Source organism: Ambystoma mexicanum, chromosome 6q (genome assembly GCF_040938575.1).
Source record: "Ambystoma mexicanum isolate Mex_15411 chromosome 6q, UKY_AmexF1_1, whole genome shotgun sequence".
NCBI lineage: Eukaryota > Metazoa > Chordata > Amphibia > Caudata > Ambystomatidae > Ambystoma > Ambystoma mexicanum.
Window position 1 is genome coordinate 749,658,915 of NC_090937.1, and position 18,938 is coordinate 749,677,852.

The 18,938-nt window shown below is 47.9% G+C and overlaps 1 protein-coding gene across 3 annotated transcripts in view; it reads left to right on the plus strand.

Moving 5' to 3' along the window:
• Positions 1–18,938, plus strand: part of FHIP1A (FHF complex subunit HOOK interacting protein 1A) — an 839,659-nt gene that overhangs the window by 439,513 nt on the left and 381,208 nt on the right. For all 3 annotated transcript variants that reach the window (XM_069631272.1, XM_069631273.1, XM_069631271.1), the window contains one exon: positions 2,005–2,163. In XM_069631272.1, the coding sequence (XP_069487373.1) occupies positions 2,005–2,163 (159 nt within the window). The remainder of the gene's footprint in view (positions 1–2,004; positions 2,164–18,938) is intronic.

An 18,938-nucleotide genomic window follows, 5' to 3' on the forward strand; every position in this document is an offset into this window, starting at 1 on the left:
GATTTTTTTTCTTTACCTAGGATTCCCGGCCTGACGACGGGGAATATTCATGAGCATGTGAATCCATGCCAGACCCATGCTGGAGAACAACAGTTACAGGTAAGTAACTTGTTCCTTTCCGTGCCTCTGGATGCTCGGAATCCTGATTGATGGTTGTGGAGGCAACCGCAAAGTTCAGTGTGTTGAGTCAGTTTGGGGAAGACCATCTTCTCCAAGTGTTTCCGAAGAAAGGAGGTGATAGATATGGGGCGGTAGTTGGCTGGACAAGACTGGTCTCAAGAAGGTATTTTTCAGGGGGGGGCACAGAAGGAAGTGCACGAGGGAGGAGGGGAAAGATCCGAATCCGAGTGATTTGCCCGCAGTTGAAATTACAGCGGGCAAATCGTTCACATGAGAAAGGTGTGAACTACCAAAGGTTTGCACCTTTCTCACACACACACACAACACACCCATAACACTCCCCCACCCACACCCTCAGCACACCCCCACCCACACCCCTAACATAAACAAGCCCCACTTACCTTCATCTTCACGCTGGGTTCCCTGCAGCGCCAGTTCCCTTTCACTCCTGTGATCGGGAACTGGCGCTGCAGGGTCCTTTTCTTTTATTTTTTTTAAACGGAAGGCTGCAGGGGTGTCCCCCGCAGCCCCCGCTCACAATACCATAAAGTATAGTGAGCAGAGTGATGCGGGGTACACCCCCGCAGCCCCTGTTTTTTTTAATAATGCTACCACCAAAGCTTCGAACTTTTGGTGTTCGAACCTTTGGTGGTAGCATTTTTAAAACAAAAGGTTCATGCGAACCTTTTGATTCTGGAAAATCATCCTAAACCAAAGATCCAGTAGCAAAAGAGTGGTTGTAGACAGTGCTCCGGAGGGGGCACCCCACAGCTAAAAAGCAAGGGCCAGTAACCTGTGGGGCAAGGAGGACCGGAAGGTAGAGGGGGAGAACACTGGCTGACGGGTACCAGCCAGTGACACAGGGAAAGCACAACACCTCTCCCTCTCGCCTCCCTCAGAATCCTGGAGCCAGCAGGATGAGGGGCACTGTAGGGTGCTACAGCACAATGGGAAGGTGCAAAGCACCGCAGTCGGGGAAACAGGAAACGCCCAGGTAGGAAACAAAGAGCACCACAAGATGCAAAATGCTGTTGATTCCAGCCGACCGGGGGGGGACAAGCCCCCACACAAGCAGTACACGGAATACTTTCTTTCCCAGGAACCCTCTCACCCAAGAAAAAGGAGAAGAGAGAAGAGAAGGGATACAGGGCAAACAAATGGGGCCCACGTCATCTAGGAAGATGGCACGGGCCAGGGGGGACCTTGTGCCCTAGAGTGTACATTATGTATTATGATGATTATGAAGATTGTGCATTATGTGATATGCAATAAAAACCACAGCCTTTTATTGCCAACACTAGGAGAAAAGGGGGTAAGGTAAGGGGAGGGGGAAAGAGGGGCGCAAGGGTACTCGGGACATGCAGAGTTTTTGAAGTGAAGTGTGTGGCCAGTGCATTACAGCAGGCATTGGGGGGGAAGAGGTGAGGAGGAGACTGCGGAAGGGTTGGCTAGTCCCCTGCAGATTTTAAGGAGTGCAGCAGTTTTGTTGGATGCACCAGAGACGCAAGCCTGGATGTGCGCCCTTTTCTTGGTACGAGTCGAGAGTTCTGTATTGCCTTTGGTGCAGGCGACAAGCCAGTTTGTCAGAGTGAGAGTTTGAAGTCTGCCACCTCCGCGCCGCAGCTATGCATAAAAATGTGTCGCTTCAACCTGTAATACACCTGAAGTGAAGCTGATGACTGTGCACCTTGATAATCCCAATCGTGATATCATCAGCAAACTGAGGGCACAGCGTTGTGTTTCCACGTCTTCATAATAGTTAAATTCCATTGGTTTTTTGTAACCATAATGTTAACTTAATTGCACTTTTTTCAAAGTATAAAAGAGCCTGGTATGTCTGCATGTCTTAGAATGATTTTCTCTCATTGTATCTCTGATATGCAGGTGCTGGCAACAGGACTGAGTGGCCTTTACTCCTCTTTGCCTACAAAACTGGAAGATAAAGGAGATGAGTGGCATTGCTTGTGCAGGGAGGACTGGCTGCAGGTTCCTGAACTCATCCAGTTTATGAACTCTCTAGAGTTCTGCAATGCCGTCATACAGGTAAAGATGATGGGCTTTTTCGCACTGTTAAGACATTTGTTCAGTTTTTGACTCCCATTGAAGTTCTTTGGTTGGTCAAGCTTGTATATTACCATTACCTTGCATATGTTGAATGTTACATTTTGGATTGGGCAGAAGTGGCTATATTCCTTCTTTGGAATTAAACACAATAGGGAGCTAATCAGTTGTGCAAAGGGAGGCTATGGGTAAGGACCAACTATCTTCCTGAGGGGAATTTATTAATTTTCTTCAATGGGCTAACCAACAGTGCTTTGTTGTTCCGCGGCACCACTCCTCAGCATACCTGTTGCTGGGATACAAAACCCTCCTTGAAAGGCCCTAGAAGCTGACCTCTTACAGATGTTTAAGGTTTGCAGTTGCTGCAAATACTGGGGATATTCCAATACAGGGGAAATCCCTTATTGGTCGGAATTATGTTTTGAAATGACTTTAGTTGGGGCGCTGATGGTGGGAAGGGTAAATGTTGTTTAAGGCAGTCCTAGTGTCCCAATTAGCCATAGCGTGACAGCAGAAGGATCATGACCCTCTATAGAATTGGTTGTTGGTTCTCAGATCTGCTCAGTACTTGACGCAAGCTACATTTATCTGCCTGCAGTTCATCTGGGCTGAGAAAAAGCATCGCCAGTGATAGTCTGTATTGCAGATACACGTTTTGCACTGTACATACAATAGGTTTCCCTTAACACATATCAAGATCAACTTCTGTGGCCCGTTCTTTATTGTAAACATGAATCTATCGGCATTTTTTTTTAATACATCTGACACACAATTCGACCTTTGCATGCACAGCTCAACATATATTTGTGGTTTAATTTACATAAATTGTATGCTAATAATGGGCAGGATCATTAAAATGTGTTTTTTTGCATAACTAATCTGGAGGTTTTTTAATACATTTTCATTTGTAAGAAATTCATTTTCAAATGAGTGTGAACAAAAAGACTGCACCGCATACGTATGTCCTTGGTCGCCTGTTGCAACTCATGATCATAAGATTTTTCTTCTCATAAACTGTCATACTCCAACCACTCCTTCTGTGAATGTTTATGTATGCAGAGGCGTAGACAGGGTAGGGCCTGAGTGGGCAGGGGCCACCTAAAATCTGTAAATGCCCACACAGCAGCACTGTGCCGGGATTTACAGATATTAATGTTGCCGCGTTGGGTCCAATTACCTTACCTTCAGGCCCCACTTGTTAGAACAACCTGGCTACGCGTCTGTATATATGCCCCACAAAATAGTATGTTGGTATGTGACCTTGTTCTGGGCCAATTCTGCATAGTTTGTCAGCATTGTAGACCTACATGTTGACAAACCTAGTGAGAAATTTGCTGAGCCTTAAAAATCTGCAGATTTCTTTCTTTTGGGCTATCCTCTACCAAACCTTTATACACTACTAGCTGATATCCCCGGCCTTGCCCGGATTTCATTTTCTCATAGGTTCTATTTGTTAGAAATACCACAAGGTAGCTTTTTACGCTTTTCGGAAAGACTTCATAAGAAAGGTGAAAAGAAAAATTCACGATTATCTAATATTTTAACAATGTTTCCTTGTAAAGACTACACAGACCAATTACAAAATGTTTTTTCTTAAAAACTCCTTCTGAATTGTATAACTGTACGTGAGAACAGCATCGAGATTCCTGAGCAGCATGATGGGTGGCATGATGCCGATGGTGCCAACAACTCTAAAGTTTAATATTACCAAAGTACATGTTCATTCTAAGGCTTGTTTATAGACAACATTTTATTTTCCAGTTGGTGCAAAGCTATACAATTGATTCAGGGATCCAACTCTAGAACACGCAACATCTAACTGCCCATGGTAGAAAAATGGATATTCCAAGTTGACACCAGTGCACTTGATTGACTGGCCCTGTGCCTTGTTCACGATACTGAATGCCGGCCTGACTGGGAACTGTAGGCTCTTAAAACTGAACAGCATGTCTGTCAGAATGAGGGGGATGATTATATCTTCTCCTTTTCCCTTGCTGGTCAACACGGTTGCTTCAATTACATTGAGCACCAATTTTTTTTACAAACAACCATGTGCCATTACACAACCTATGTGGGTCGAGATTGCGAAGCAGCATGATGGGGGACCCACCTTTCAGTCGAAGGGGATGTGGCGGCATTCCCGGGAGGGTCGTGTGAGTTGAAGAATTCTGTTGGATAGTTTATGGCTTCATCAGCATCCACCACTGTATCGACTTTCATCGGCATCCACCACTGTATCGACTGAGTTGTACTCAATAACTGTGCCCGGAAGCATAGCCTGGATCTGATTACTAATAGCAACAATTTGGAAACTTCTGGAATGCTACCTGCCTTCACCATTGCCTCTCGGGTCCATTTGCCTCCCATACACCCCACCTTCACCTCACAAACGCCTTTTCCTTTTGCCTCTCATACGCCCTTGCCTACCATACGCCAACGCGTCACCAAGCCACAAACACATTTTATTTGACTTGTATGTATACATAGATCGGGAAGGCATCCACTGCGTCTTTCTTCGATATCCTTCTGTTTACTTCAGAAGTCAAATGCCTTGAACAATTGCCATCTTTGACCAACAAACTGTTTATGAATAGTATGCAGGAGTCCATGTCCTCAATCAGTATTAGCCTCAGACCCCCCTTAATCTTAGAGTCAGTTCCTGGAGTCACCAAACCCCCAAGCTTGCACCCTGGACCCACTATTCATTGTCTGCACTTTCTCCTTGGGAATATCTTGCCCTGCTGCTTTGGATACTGTTTGGTCACTGGTTTGTACAACGACCAAAGCCATGTTAACAAATTGACCAAGGAGTTGGGTATTCATGGCCTGTATCCTTGTTATAGCAACTGGTTCCACACTGTACAGTAGCTACGATCTGTGTAGCTGTTGCTAATGAAGTTGAAGGCTCAGCAGACCTTGTGTGTTTGCTGTTAGCATTGGGATGGAATAGCAGGCATGGGGCCATCGGCAGCTGTGCCAATTAATGCACCATATGGACGTGCTTTGGTATCGGCAAAACAGCTGTAGGGAGTGCCAATACTGCTCCTGTGCTGGCACCCCTAAAGCCGTTATTGCCATCTGATAATATACTAAGGAAATAGTTTCTACAGTAGATTATGCTTTGCTGGTGCCTTGGATGGAGAAATTGCGACCCTGAGAATGGTTACTGTTGCTGAGGTCAAATTTGTGGCTGCATACAATGATGGCAAGGTCCATTTATAGATGGGCCCTTAGGACTGACCGTAGGTGCGCAGGATGTCCCAGAGTAGCCAGATCAAATGAGGTGATGAATAGGGATGGTGTTTGGTGCACTGGGTCAGGCCACTCCTGTGCCTTCATTTTCTTTTTTTGTGAGATTTCAGGGGAGTTACTCGCTGTCACTTTGTTGACTGAGATGCTATTTAGTGAGCTGCTGTAAGACCTTTGAAAATACATCTTGCCTATCACATGTAAAAGCATGTCCATAAGGATGGAGAGTCCCACCCCCAGGTGGGTTTCCTCCTTGTTTGAAGATCATCACAGGGATTTGTGTTACATAGCCATATATTTGTGGAAGATCTTTCTTACCCAGTATTCCCTTCGTCCTTCAAAACTAAGTAACTTTTACAGTTTTTAAAACCCCTGCTCTCGACAGAAGTGTGGCCGTCTTTAACCTGACCCTAAAATCAAGATTCTCGTTTGCAACTCTAAATCAATCCTTAAGGCCCCTCTCTATATAACCATCACAGCTACAAGTTGATCTCCTCAGGAGGGGATAACGTACATTGGGGCAAGGTGAACATGAAGGCCTTGACAACCCAAGAGCCAGCTCGGCACACTGATGACCTCAATCAGCACTTCTTTTCCTCAATTGGAATGGTGCCCTTTTTAAAATATGGGAAACTGATTCTCCAAAACTCTGAGACGAGAAAGAACATGAAAATGATATAACAAAACGAGAAAACCGCTCGCCCAGCTGTGGCTGCTCGAACTAATGTTATGTTAGTGCCGGCCCTGCTATATGAGGCCATTAGTAACCAGCAATGGGAGGGCGAGAAAGGGAGTTGGAGCCAGAGAGTGTGTCAGTGTTCAAGTAAGACGATTGACGGCTCAAGACGTTGACAAAAGGAGCAATCCCAGTTGAGACGGAGGTCGAGGCGAAGGCCCATCTCTAAACCGGGATGCAAAGGTGGAGAGACTTGGTAGTCAAGTCCAAGTGTTCTACCAAAGGAACAAGTCCAGCACAGAGGGATTGGTGCAGGGGAATACATGAGGATTTCTAAAGCACAGCCCATGCGAGGACTGTACGAGAAGCAGCAGAAACAGAACTTGGTGTTACCCTAAAACCAAAAATTAATTGAATAAAGCATGGTGGCTGACGGGCAAGTATACAGTTGAGACTGAAACAGCAGCTAGCACCAGCCCCACAACCTTTTACCATCAATAAAACACCCGGAAAGCACTTAGTCATTTGGCCGGTAGTCAGCCTAATGAAGGAGCGAGTGCGCAGCGGTGGTGTGACCTGTAGTGAGTGGACCAATCAAAGTCTTTTGAGAAATACCTCTATACTGCTATTGGTCGACACCCGACTCTGCCAGGAGCCAGTGTTACTGGGTCTACAGTCTTCGGCACAGCTAAAGAACCACCATTGCCCATGTCAAGGTTCGGCTGTCTATACCTTATATGCTATTATTTGGACTGAACAGTAAAGAGACCAAGTAAGTCATGAACCACTTTGTTGCAGAGATCCCTGGTAAGTTCCACAAGAGTGTGATATTGATAATTCAAAAGAAACGCAGGGAACATCTTCCTTGTGCCAGTGGGGGCTCACCAGGATAAATGAGAAAAGTAGACTGTTTGGAACCTCGTCTAGAGAAATACCAACCAGGTTTAAGTATACACTGAACTTTGAAGAATAAGCTAGAAGATGGGAATCATTCTCCTAGCCCCTTGGAAATCCCACAGAATTTTGTTTGACGTTTTATGAACTATCAGTTTGTCAAAAGACTTTGCCTCCAGGGGAAGGGAGTCATTCTCCTGGATTGGAAGATTTGTTCTTTTTGGACTCTGGTTATTGTAGCGATAGGAATAGAGAAGGTGCCCTCACCAAGACTGCATTTTGTCAGACTTCACCGGACTTCCTGACACTTGCACGGAATTCTTTAGTTTAAGTATTGAAATCCTTTTAGTGTTAGAGTTAGATAGCTTATGATTATATCACAATTAAAGTTTATAGTAATCCTTACAGCCCCACTTGGTCAGTCTCATAATTCCTTGTCACCACATTGCCCTGTACAAAATAATGGGCTGTCATGGTGAGCAGAAATTAGCTGCCGAGCAATGCAGCACAAATGAGCATGAAATCAAGCATGGAGAGTTCATGTCCACATGCCTTGCAAAGGGAAAAGGGGTGCTGCTCTAAGGTCAATGCCGGAGAGGGAGGCAGGAGAGGGAGAACTGGCAAGTAAACACATATGGTTGGTGCTCCTGGGCATCAATTTCTTGAGTGGGGCCACCAGAAAAGAAAAAGGCCACTCTGGCCTCACAGGCATTCTATAAATGCCCAGACATTTTCTGACAAGACCTTGTCCCACGAAATCACGTGGCGCCCACACATCCTTCTCTACCAGAAAATGAGGTTTCTATAGTGATGTGCCACGAAGTGGTGCACCCACTTCTCTAGCAGGCTTGCATGGCTGCGTGCCTGATGCACTGGTTGTAACAACCTTTGGCATATGTGAGATAGGTAGTAGATCAGCTGTTCCGTGACGCACAGACTAAGTCTCCAAGAGAATTTGCCTCTCAACCAAAGCAGCATTTTAAAGGGTGTGTTTGTGGAATGATTGGGCATGCCTGTCGATGTTATTGTTGCCTTTGATGTGCCAGCAACATGAGCATGTTTCTATTCAGTATGGCTTTTCATTGTGTGCGATAACTGTGCATAGTGACATCTAACAAAACACTACAGTTAAAATGTTTGCTGTACGCGTTTTCCTTCTGTTACAACATTGTGCTGTGGCATGATACATTATAGTCAATGAATATCTACATTATATTGAAGGAGAATAGGTTTGCTTACTGATTTTTTTGGTGCAAAACAAAGTAATTATTTTATAAATTTGCTGGTGGTGTAATGTAGTGCACATCTCTTTGGTGAAGACTATATGCCCTGGAAATGTTCCCTGTATTGGTTTAAAATTCGATAAAAGATGCATATTTAACACTGCTTCTGATAAATGTGGGTTGACTGTTTCTCACTCCACTTTCTATACACTGTGAAGGCATCCACAGACAACAGACTTAAAATTCAAACAAAAGATATTTATTAACTTGGGTGTCAGGGCGGTTGAAGGCCTATCTTGCCATTTACTAAGTTGGGATTTCCCTCCCTGAACGAAACTAAGGAAAGTCTGAGTCAAAGAGTTCAACTTAAAGGTCTGTGTCAAAAACGTATGCTTGTCCTCACAATTAAAGATGTGTGTATGGATGTCAAACCGAGACAGTGTTCAACACAAATTTCTGAGCTGCTTCCAGCTCTCGGCTTCTTCAGCTCCCTTCAGCAAGTTTAAGAAAGTTCCACAAAACGTCTTAGAATTACCTTTCTTTGCCTCAAGGTTATACAGTTCCACACAATCCTCAGGGTTCCCGTCCCCAAGTTCCAATCAATATAGTTCATAGGAAAATGGTAATTAAGCCTTGCCCCAAGACAACACATAATGTCTCATATCTCTATGCTCCCTTTCCCAAGACTTCAACTCTGCCAGTTATAGTTAATTCAATCTTTCAAACAAAAAGATTAACACAACTTAAGTAAGGTCTGCTTGACCGTATTCTTGGATTACCTCATCCATTCACTGGCAGTGCCCGTTTTTAGTATGGTTCCACAATGTCTTTAGGTTCTAGCAGTTCAGGGCTCATTGGTCTAGGCACTGTTGTTGGACTGCACAGGCCACCCACCACAGGTCGCGCAACCAGTATCCCTCTCCTTGTGGCCTCTTAGCTTTTTGTATAATAATCACCCTTCTTTGGCTTCTCCTTGGTAAACAGAGTATGTCATACACATTTTCCCAGTCTTTGACCTTGCCACGCTGTAATTGTTCATAAAGCTCACTTTGTGGTGGTCTTACTTCTGTCCCACCTTTTTATGGCACTCTTTCATACTGAGGTCGTTTCTTAAATGTTGTTACTTGGGCTCTTTCCCTTTTGGTAATCTTTTTCTCACTTGCTTTGCCCATAAAGCTTTCTTTAGTTTTATATTTCACAAGCTTAATTGTGTGATTTCACTCTGCCCGGTATTTATCAGATATGCAATATGCTCAATGGTTAAGTTTCATTCAGTTTGTTGTGAAATACATGTTCAATATGCTTAATTTCAATTTCCCATTTGGATCAGTATTCAATATACATCTAGCAGTTTTATTTGTACGCTTTCCTTGCGTTCTGTAATGTATTGCTGCTTCACCACCCTCTAGGAATACCCCCCAGCTGCCGAGGGCCTCTCCTGACACTCACCGGTCTGCGGTGATGTTCCCCCGGCGGCTCCAGCTTTCTTCCAGCTTCGCTTGTCAGCAGGCACACTGGCGTGAGCCCTGTTCACATTCATGGGCTTGTCTCTACCCTGCTGAGCGGGCCACTGCCTCAGACGGGACACGTACAGTGTCCCACTCCCTCCAACGCTTCCGTAGCTCCTGCTGCACACCCCTCGTCGCAGGGGCTCCTGCTCCTTCACACTGGACATTGGGCCAGTGTCCTGGCTGTCCCACAGGTCCCACCGCGGCCTCTTCCTCCAAACACAGGTCTCTTGTTGTTCTCCTTCCCACAGGTCTCCATGTCTCTCTTGGCTGCACCTTGTGTCTGCTTTTATACACCTGTAACCGTTTAATAAGTTGCAGGTTTGTACTTCCAATTGGATTTGCCTGATCATAATTAAGAGGACATGCCTGGCCTTCACTACACTTTATGCATCTTCCTCTTCCTCGTCCCAGTGCTAAAGAGGTGAAATGGTCTGGTCTGCATTACTCTGTCTCCGCTTCCTTGTTTCAGTACCGTGAAGTGTTGCAAATGGGGGAATGGTGGGAGGTGGTTTATAATAGCCCATAAAGGTTGGGGGAGGGTTAGGTTGGTTGTCAATGGGAAAGGGTGGGATACCATGACTCACCTGAGGAAACCCCACTCCCAATCTTTAGGGACCCTCCACCCAGGTGATCCTCCCTCGTTGCTCCTACCCCAGGGTCAAGATCCAAAAGTGATGGCCTTTCCCTGGCCACCTGGGCAGAGGTTCCAAGGGGAGTAGGAGTGAGAATACCCTCCGGTTTCTCACACCACTCGACACTCTTCTCTGAACTTTTTTTAATCCATCCTGCTGTGTGAAAATGTAATGTGATTTACAGGATTAAAGTAGCAGTATCTAATAAAAAGAAAATCATTATTGGTATTGTCAGTCCCATTGGTGAGGCTGCAATATGAAAAGATGGACCCTGGAGTTCGGGGGTGGCCTCCCGCAAAATTATGCCAGCCAAGTTGCTGGTGTATGGTGGATCTCTTTCCCATTCCTGACCTCACCCTCAGCACTACTTCTGAAGAAAATTGGACCTGAACCATTCCAAGTGATACAATGCGCCCCAACACTTCTGGAGAAAATGGGTCTTGGTCAAGGTTCCCACGATCAGAGACCATGAACACTGCACCTGCTCTGGGAAAGAGAAAGGTGAATGCATGGATCATGAAACGCACCAGAACCACAATCCCAAATTTACCTTGAGTTCCTTATGGAAAAAACAAGTGGCTGCCATGACAGGGCCTGCTGCTTCCAACAATACAGACCTCCTTTTTCTATCATGGTAACTGGGAGCACAAGTGAATACACATGGTGAATGTATGTGACCTGTAGCCCTTACCCCAATCCCAGGGGCAGATCAATAACCAATCACTGGTGTCTCCACTGCTGCCCATCAGGCCCCAATCGCCAACAGGACAGAGGCATACAAAGGATGGGGAGTTTTTGCAGGTGGGTGTTTGGAGACTAGGAGGCAGCTTGGAGTAGAATATAGAGCACAAGGAGAAGAGTGGAGGACAAAGTAATACAAAGAGAAAGGAAGGCATTACAGGAGTGAACAGTGTATGAAAGAGGACAGGGAAGTCAAAGGAAAGCTTTTTAAGAGGGAAAGATCAGCACGGCGGAGGAAGGAATAAAGTGAAGGAGAAGTAGGACATTTTAAGAGGGACCGAGAAGTAAGGTCGAGGAGAGGAAGACAAGTAATTTGAGGGGTTGGTTGAAGAAGGAAAGGGGTGGAGGTGGACAAGGAGGTCAAGGGAAAGTTACCTACAGTGGCTAAGTCCATAGGACCTGTTAGGGAGAATTCTCTGTTTAGGCTGAATTTCCTAACCTAGTGAGTCCCCCAGCAGCTTTGCTGGATTTCTGGGGTTTATTTTTTTCTCCTGCCAAGAGTGAGACTCTTTTACCCTCACTCTTGGGCATGATTTGAGTGTGTTTCTTTGAATCTAGATGTGTTTAATGGGCTATGGGGTCTTTTACTCCATAGGGCTACATGTGTTTTTGTGATATGTGTTACACAGCACCCTCAGTGCAGTGACACAGGGGTGTCTTAGTGACCCCCCAGTATAGACTCCATACCCTGGGACTGACTACTGTCTCCCAGGGCATGTAAAGTCACCATTGACTTTACTAGTCTTAAATTCTGAACAGAACCAGTACACACCATCATATTGTGGATGTACTGGCTGGGGCAGTTCGATTGGCCAAGGGTCAGTTAGTCAAGGGGCCACGTCTCTGTCCCCCCCGATCGAGTTTTGGCTTGTGGCAGTGGATACTACTTTTTATATTCAACCGCGAATATTTTCCTATGGGATTTCCCATTGTTTTAGGCTACTATCTTTATTTAATTATTTACGGTAGCCTCGAACATACCGCCGGTTTATTTAATTAATATTAATTCTCCGGTTGGTATTTTTTTGCCAAAACTTGATTCTAAAATGGCGTTTGTGTTCTCTTCTGTGACTCCAACCCAAGTCGAGCCCTTTGTTCCACTTTTTGGCTGGCTTCTCCACAGAAGCCCTCCAAAGTGGTGCCACTATGTCTGGGGTACTTAGGAGGGTGGAGGGGAATTTAAGCACCCTGAACTGAGTTGCCTAGGCAACTCAAGTCGCACTCCATCCTGATTGGCCCAAGCGGTGAGCCGGCCGGCTCACCACTTAGCATGTTTGAGTGACAGCTAGGCTGAGTGAATGGGGGTTTGCTGCATAAAAGCAGGGCTTTGGGGACTGGAACTTCAGAAGTCACCACAGGACCTAAGAATCCGACGAGGGAGAAGCTGAGCCAACCTGCCACGACCACACCAGCGGTGGAGCCCTGCTGGACTACCTCATCACTTTTCCCAACGACAGAGGAGATCTCCCGCCGGAGAGTCTTCTTCCTTTGACTGGTGGGGATAACCAGTTTCACCGTCTTTTCGCTTTCCTGACGTACCTCGTGGCCGCCTTGCCCGTGCCAAGCACCCCGGCAACCGGGATACCACGTTTTACCACAACCGCGAAACCAAGGTACCACCTATAACCGGAAAACTCTGCGGCTGGTTTCTTCCCTGGTAGTGCAACAACCTTCATCTTTCCTCCAAGTCGAGATCTTCTCTTCCCCTGGACGACGACGCAACTTGCACCCACTATCAGGAACAACTCCCACCGCTGGAGGATCCTTCCCACTTAAGGTACTGTGTCCCGCCTGGCTTCCCTTGCTACCGACTGTACGGGGTAGATTTAGCCCCCGGCTTTCGAACCTGGGTTATCCTGGGACACCTTGGCTAAAACTTTTCTAAGCCTCTCTAAACTCTTCTTGAACCCTCTGCAAGACTTTCTAAGCCTAGTGTAACTGTGTGATCTTGGGCGCATTTGTGCTCTGCTCTCTCTAAGAGTGGGCCCAACCTTTGGACTTTGGCTCACCAGTGACATTTTGCTCTCTGCCTTGCTAACAGTGTTCCTGAATCAGCGAGTGGTGTACCTCTTTATATTCTGTCTTTTTCCCTCCCTTTCTCACAAACTTATTAGAGTGCAATATAGTTAAGCGCTCACCTCTGTATGAAAATAAGTGGTGTTTTACTGTGATTTATCTAATAGGGAAAAAGGGGTGTATATATCATAATAGTAACTGTGTTTAGGATAAGTTTACAATAAGAGTGCTGGAGTGTTTCAACTGTGTGTTTTTAAATAAATAATTATATACTTTGATACCAAAGCTCTGGTCAGTGTTTGATTGTATTGTATCTGAGTGCCTATTGAGTATACTTTGCATACTGCCTAACTCTTCTTGAGGGAAGTCTGACTGCTCAGCCACAGCTACCAGGTAAATCTGGGTGGTACAGACTGCTACCAAGTGGGTTTACTGCCAACACCTGTAGTCTTAAATCTTTTGCAGTGTTCCCTAAGGGAACTGCACAGGTTTCTGCCTAACAGGACCCACGATTGTGAAGGGGTATAAGAGGCATAACCTACGAGTGGGATAAGTGATGGAAAGCAGTGAGTGTGTCCGAGTGGAGAGAAATTAGTCCTATGGTCCAAGGGCCCAAAGAATGATAATTGCAAATCCAGGTGACCCAAGAAGAGATGGCTGATCAGAAGAAGTGAAGAAAGTTAGATGTTAGGTTGAAGCTCTACTCCAGATACTGATGGAACCAGCCACTCAAAAAGGGATTTTGGATTGAGGGTGTCTTAAAAAATAAAATACCTGATTGTTAACCAGACAATAGTTTGATAAGAGTTACTGCCAGGTTTGCCAGGGGACTCCCCAGAGAACCCCATCATGAAGGAAGCTTCGTTGGGCACCAGGGAGAGGAAGCTAAAAGACCAGAATTTGCACAGAGGCTAACCTAAGCTTGCCGGGACACTAAACTGTATGCTAATGGTTAGGCGGTCCATTTCACCCAGATTACCCAAGAAAGGATACCACATTGCCTGCTAAGAAAAGGATTGTAGAAAATGCCTTGTATAATGAGTAACATTGAGAAGCATCCATAAGATACCCAGGCTCCACATTGATTGTGACCTACAAAAAGCCTCTTAAGGACACATGAGACACACACGCCAGGCCCTGACTCTGGAGGAACCCGTTTCAGCAGGGATTATACTTTTCACAGGGGTAGTTTTTCCATAATGGGTGACTGGGCACAAACACGCCACATTTTATGGATGAACTAAGCAAAATGCAAGCATCTGAGGGAGCACTCTGTATATGGAAAATTGGATTCTCTTTAACAGTTGTGTATCCCAGCATGCATGTCTAATGGGCCATGCAAGACTGGGTATTTTTGCTTCCCCAGCATTCCACGTCCCATTGAGAATTCAGGGTGAAGCCCTGCAAGGGCCAAATGTTCATAGGGGATGCACCTGCACCTCCTATCATATTTTGAGGTCTGGAGGCCTCGAAACTGAGGTGCACTGGTTCTACCACACATGTGCAGGAAGCTCAGAGCTCTCCCCGATTCCTGGCTCCTGTTTTGTGCTTCTCTTGAACCAAAGGGCCCTTGTGGCAGGCGACGTGAGGCAGAGCTGAATCTGTACTGGTGTTACAGGTAATACAAAATAAAAAAAGTATTCAAGTATGAGTGCATGCAAGGGTTTGTGTCTGTAAGTGACCGTGTAAATTAGTGAGTTTTTCCAGCATGGGGTCTGGCATGGATTCCCATGCTCATGAATATTCCCCATCGTCAGGCTGGGAATCCTCGGTAAAGAAAAAAAATCTGTTTCAGTTTCGTTTCTGAACTGTTTTTCTACTAGTAACCAATCACTGTTCTCTGGGTCATACTGCCCCCAGCCAATGACTGCCCTCTACCTAAGCCCCTCCTCTGGCAGCCATCTTCAGATTTTTACTGCACGTTCAAGTGTTGGGAGTGCTCGTGCTGTAGCTCTTGAGCTTTTACTGCGTTTTGTGTTTTTTAGAAGAGTTTACTCTTATATTTTCGGTCAATCGAGCCTCAGGCTCCACCGATGCTACTTCCGATCAACGGGGACCCGTTTTCAGAATTTTCAACGCCCTTCAAGGGCATCTTTTCATCGAGTTTCCACTTCTCAGAGGATTCCAGAAGATCTTTGAGGCCTACCCCTCGTGGACATGGCCCAGGACAAAGGAAGCATGGCGCCTGCTGGATCCAAGCTGTTCAGGAGCTGCCCTGGATGCGGACTACGGAAAGTCTTTGAGGATGAGCACTTACGGTGCCTCTACTGCCTTCCCGACGACAAATCGCATGTGGAGAAGGACTGTGCGTTTTGTAAGAACATGTCCGAACGGACATTGAAGGATCGTCGTACTCGGCTCACCAACTGGCTGGAGGGGGAAGAGCACAGCAGCAGGTTAGAAGAGTAAGAAGTCAGAGCGTTCTTCTAAGACCTTTGAGGGTCTCTGCCCCCTATGTGCCTCAGAGCACAGCCGTCCCCGGATTCGGTGGTCTCCGCGGCGGCCAAGAAGAAATCGGCGGGAGCGACGGCCTCAACTTCTACACCCTCCCCCGGACAGCTAGGGGAAGAAGCTGGACACCATGGGACGACGGGTCATCTCGTCGGCGGCAACGACGATTAAATCGGCCAATGCCCTCGCGATCCTAGCACGCTACGACAGGGAGCTGTGGTTCAAGATCGCTCTGCTCCTGGACTTCCTCCCGGACGACAAGAGGGCTGCAGCCCTGGAAATCCTACAGGAAGGCGAGGTGGCTTCGGAACACGCCATAACGGTGGCCACGGACATCGCCGGCACCGGTTTTTCGCCAGATGGGCAACAGCGTTTGCCTTCGCCGGTGCAGTTGGCTCAGGGCCACCGATTTCCACCAGGACGTGCAGACCAGGGTTCTGGACATGCTTTTCGACGGGAACAACCTGTTCGGCAAGACAGTGGACAAGTCACTGCAGGCCATCAAGGCGGACACCAAGACGGATTGGGCCTTGGGCGTTCTTCAACAATGACGGCCATCCTTTCTGAACTCCGGGGGCAAGCAAGGTGCCTCCAAAGGATTTGGCGGCGGTTCCTTGTCGTACCGCCAAGCCCGTTGTCGTCGCCAAGAAGGCCAAGGTGGCAAGGCCGCGACGAAACAGGATTGAACCGGCTGTGGTGTCAGGCCCCCATGTCGGGCCCCCACCTGAGTACCCCAGTGGGAGGCCGGCTGGTGTAATTTGTCAGCGTGTGGGAGTCCATCCCCACCGAACGTTGGGTGCTGGATGCCCTGGCCCGCGGGCACCCTCTGGAATTTCAAAAAAGGTGTCCCCGTATTCCACCTGTGGCCACTAAGGAAAACCACGTCCTCAACTGCTGCTGGCGGTACGGGCGATGCTAAGAAAGGGAGCTATCAATCTCATCCCAAAGAGGCTCCGGGGCTCAGGAGTGTACTCGCGGTACTTCCTCGTCCGGAAAAAGACTGGCGGTTGGCAACCCACCCTGGACCTTCGTCTAAATAAGTACATCAAGTCCCAGAAATTCCGGATGGTCACCCTCCAGCATGTGCTGAGACAGCTGGAGGAAGGTGACTTCCTATCGTCGCTGGACTTGGAGGATGCCTACTTCCACATCCCCATTCTAAAAGGACATCGAAAATTCCTGCGATTTGTGGTCCAAGGGTGATGCTATCAGTTCAAGGCCCTTCCCCTTGGATTGAAATCGGTGCCCAGGGTGTTCACCAAGTACCTAGTACCAGTGGCGGCGCAGCTGCGCCTGCAGGGGATCCACGTCTACCCCTAACTGGACGATTGGCTCATCCGAGCAAAGTCAAGGGTACTCGCCATCGATCACACAGCGAAGACTGTCCAACTGCTCACGGAACTGGGATTCTGAATCAACTTTACAAAATCCCACTTGGTGCCGTCGCAAGACGCCCTGTTCCTGGGAGACAGACTCGACACAGTGGCGTGATTGGCTTCGCCGTCGGTGGAAAGGACGAAGGCCATCCTGGGCAAGATACAACGGCTGTTGACCATGGACGTGGCCAAGGTGGGATCCATCAAGTCCCTACTCGGAATGATGTCCTCATGTATCTACCTTGTGCGCCTATGCAGGCTACGGATGCTACCACTGCAGGAGTTCCTCGATGCCCGTTGGATGCAGGCGGCGGGCAGCTTCGAAGACAGGATCTCACTCAACGAGACTTTCCGCCAAACGATCTGGTGGTGGGGCACCTGCGTGCATCTAGCGGCGGGCATGGACTTCCAGACCCCGGCACATCAGACTGTGACGACGGACGCCACCCTGGAGGGACGCGGGAGCGCACACCGGAGATCTCCACGCAAGAGGCCTTTGGCTCCCGGAGGAGAGGTCACTACACATCAATGTCCTGGAGCTCCCAGCAGTGTTCTGGACCCTCAGGTCGTTCCTTCCTTCCCTCAAGGGCAAAGTGGTAAGGGTCTTCATCGACAACACCACCATGATGTTCTACATCTGGAAGGAGGGGGGCACCAGATCCCCAGCCCTATCCAAGGAAGCGCAGGATCTGTGGCACTGGGCTGTCGCCCAAGGGATGTTCCTGGTACCCTTCCATCTGGCAGGAATAAAGAACTCCATTGCCGACTCACTCAGCAGGGAGCTGCGCTCGTTCCATGAGTGAGAGCTGTGGCAGGATCAAGTGGATCTCCTATTCCGACGATGGGCAATCCCCAGATCGACCTATTCACGACGGCGACGAACGGCAAGTGCCAGAGGTTCACCAGCAGGTTTCCCCAGCTGGGGAGCATGGGCGATGGCTTCTCATTCCCCTTGGACAGACTATTCCTGTATGCGTTCCCCCCTGTTGCCATTGCTGCTGCGACTCATCAGTCAACTCAGACGGACCTGGTGTAGGATGATCCTCGTTGCACCGGCGTGGCCGAGACAAATTTGGTATCCGGACCTTCTAGAATTATCAGCGTCCCCTCCGGTCAGGCTTCCGACGGACACAGATCTGCTTGCCAGGGAAGGAGGTGCGATTCTGCACCACGACCCAGGGTCGCTGAACTTGTAGGCCTGGCTCCTGCAGCACTAGAGTTTGAAGGGTACAATGTCCCGGCAGACTGCAAGGAGGTGCTTGCAAAGGCCAGGGCGTCCTCGAGTCTCAAGTGCTATGGACACAAATGGAAGAGGTTCTCTGTCTGGTGCCGTGCACAAAAGATTAACCCTTAGCCGATTATGGCCCCTCAAGTACTGCCATACTTACTATCGCTGGCCAAGGCGGTGCTGGCGCATGCCTCCATCAAGATCCAACTGGCAGCGATCTCCCGCTACACCAGAACTCCGGGGCGGTCACCCTATGGTCTCATCGCCTGGTGAAGGGGTTTATGAAAGGACTGTTCCGATTGTTCCCACCGGTGAAGGCTCTAGCGCCGGTGTGGGAGCTCAATGTGGTGCTGACCAGGCTCATGGGGCTGCCATTCGATCCTCTGCTTTCGGCACCATTGAAGTTCCTGTCGTGGAAGATCGCGTTTCTTGCGGCCATCACCTCCGCATGACGAGTAGGAGAGATCCAGGCCCTCTTCTGTAAACCTCCATACCTGACATTCCACGAGACGAGGGTGGTGCTGAGGACGCACCCCTCCTTCATGCCCAAGGTGCCGTCCATCTCAACGAGCCCTTGGTGTTACCTGTTTTCTTCCTGTCGCCTTTGTCGCCGGCTGAGAGGACTTTGCACTCGCTAGATGTGGCTAGAGCGCTGAAGTTCTACGTGGACCGCACAAAGAGTTTTCGGTAGACATCACAGCTGTTTGTGAACTTTGGACCTGTGAAGCAAGGGAAGGGAACCTCGAAGGCTTCCATTTCC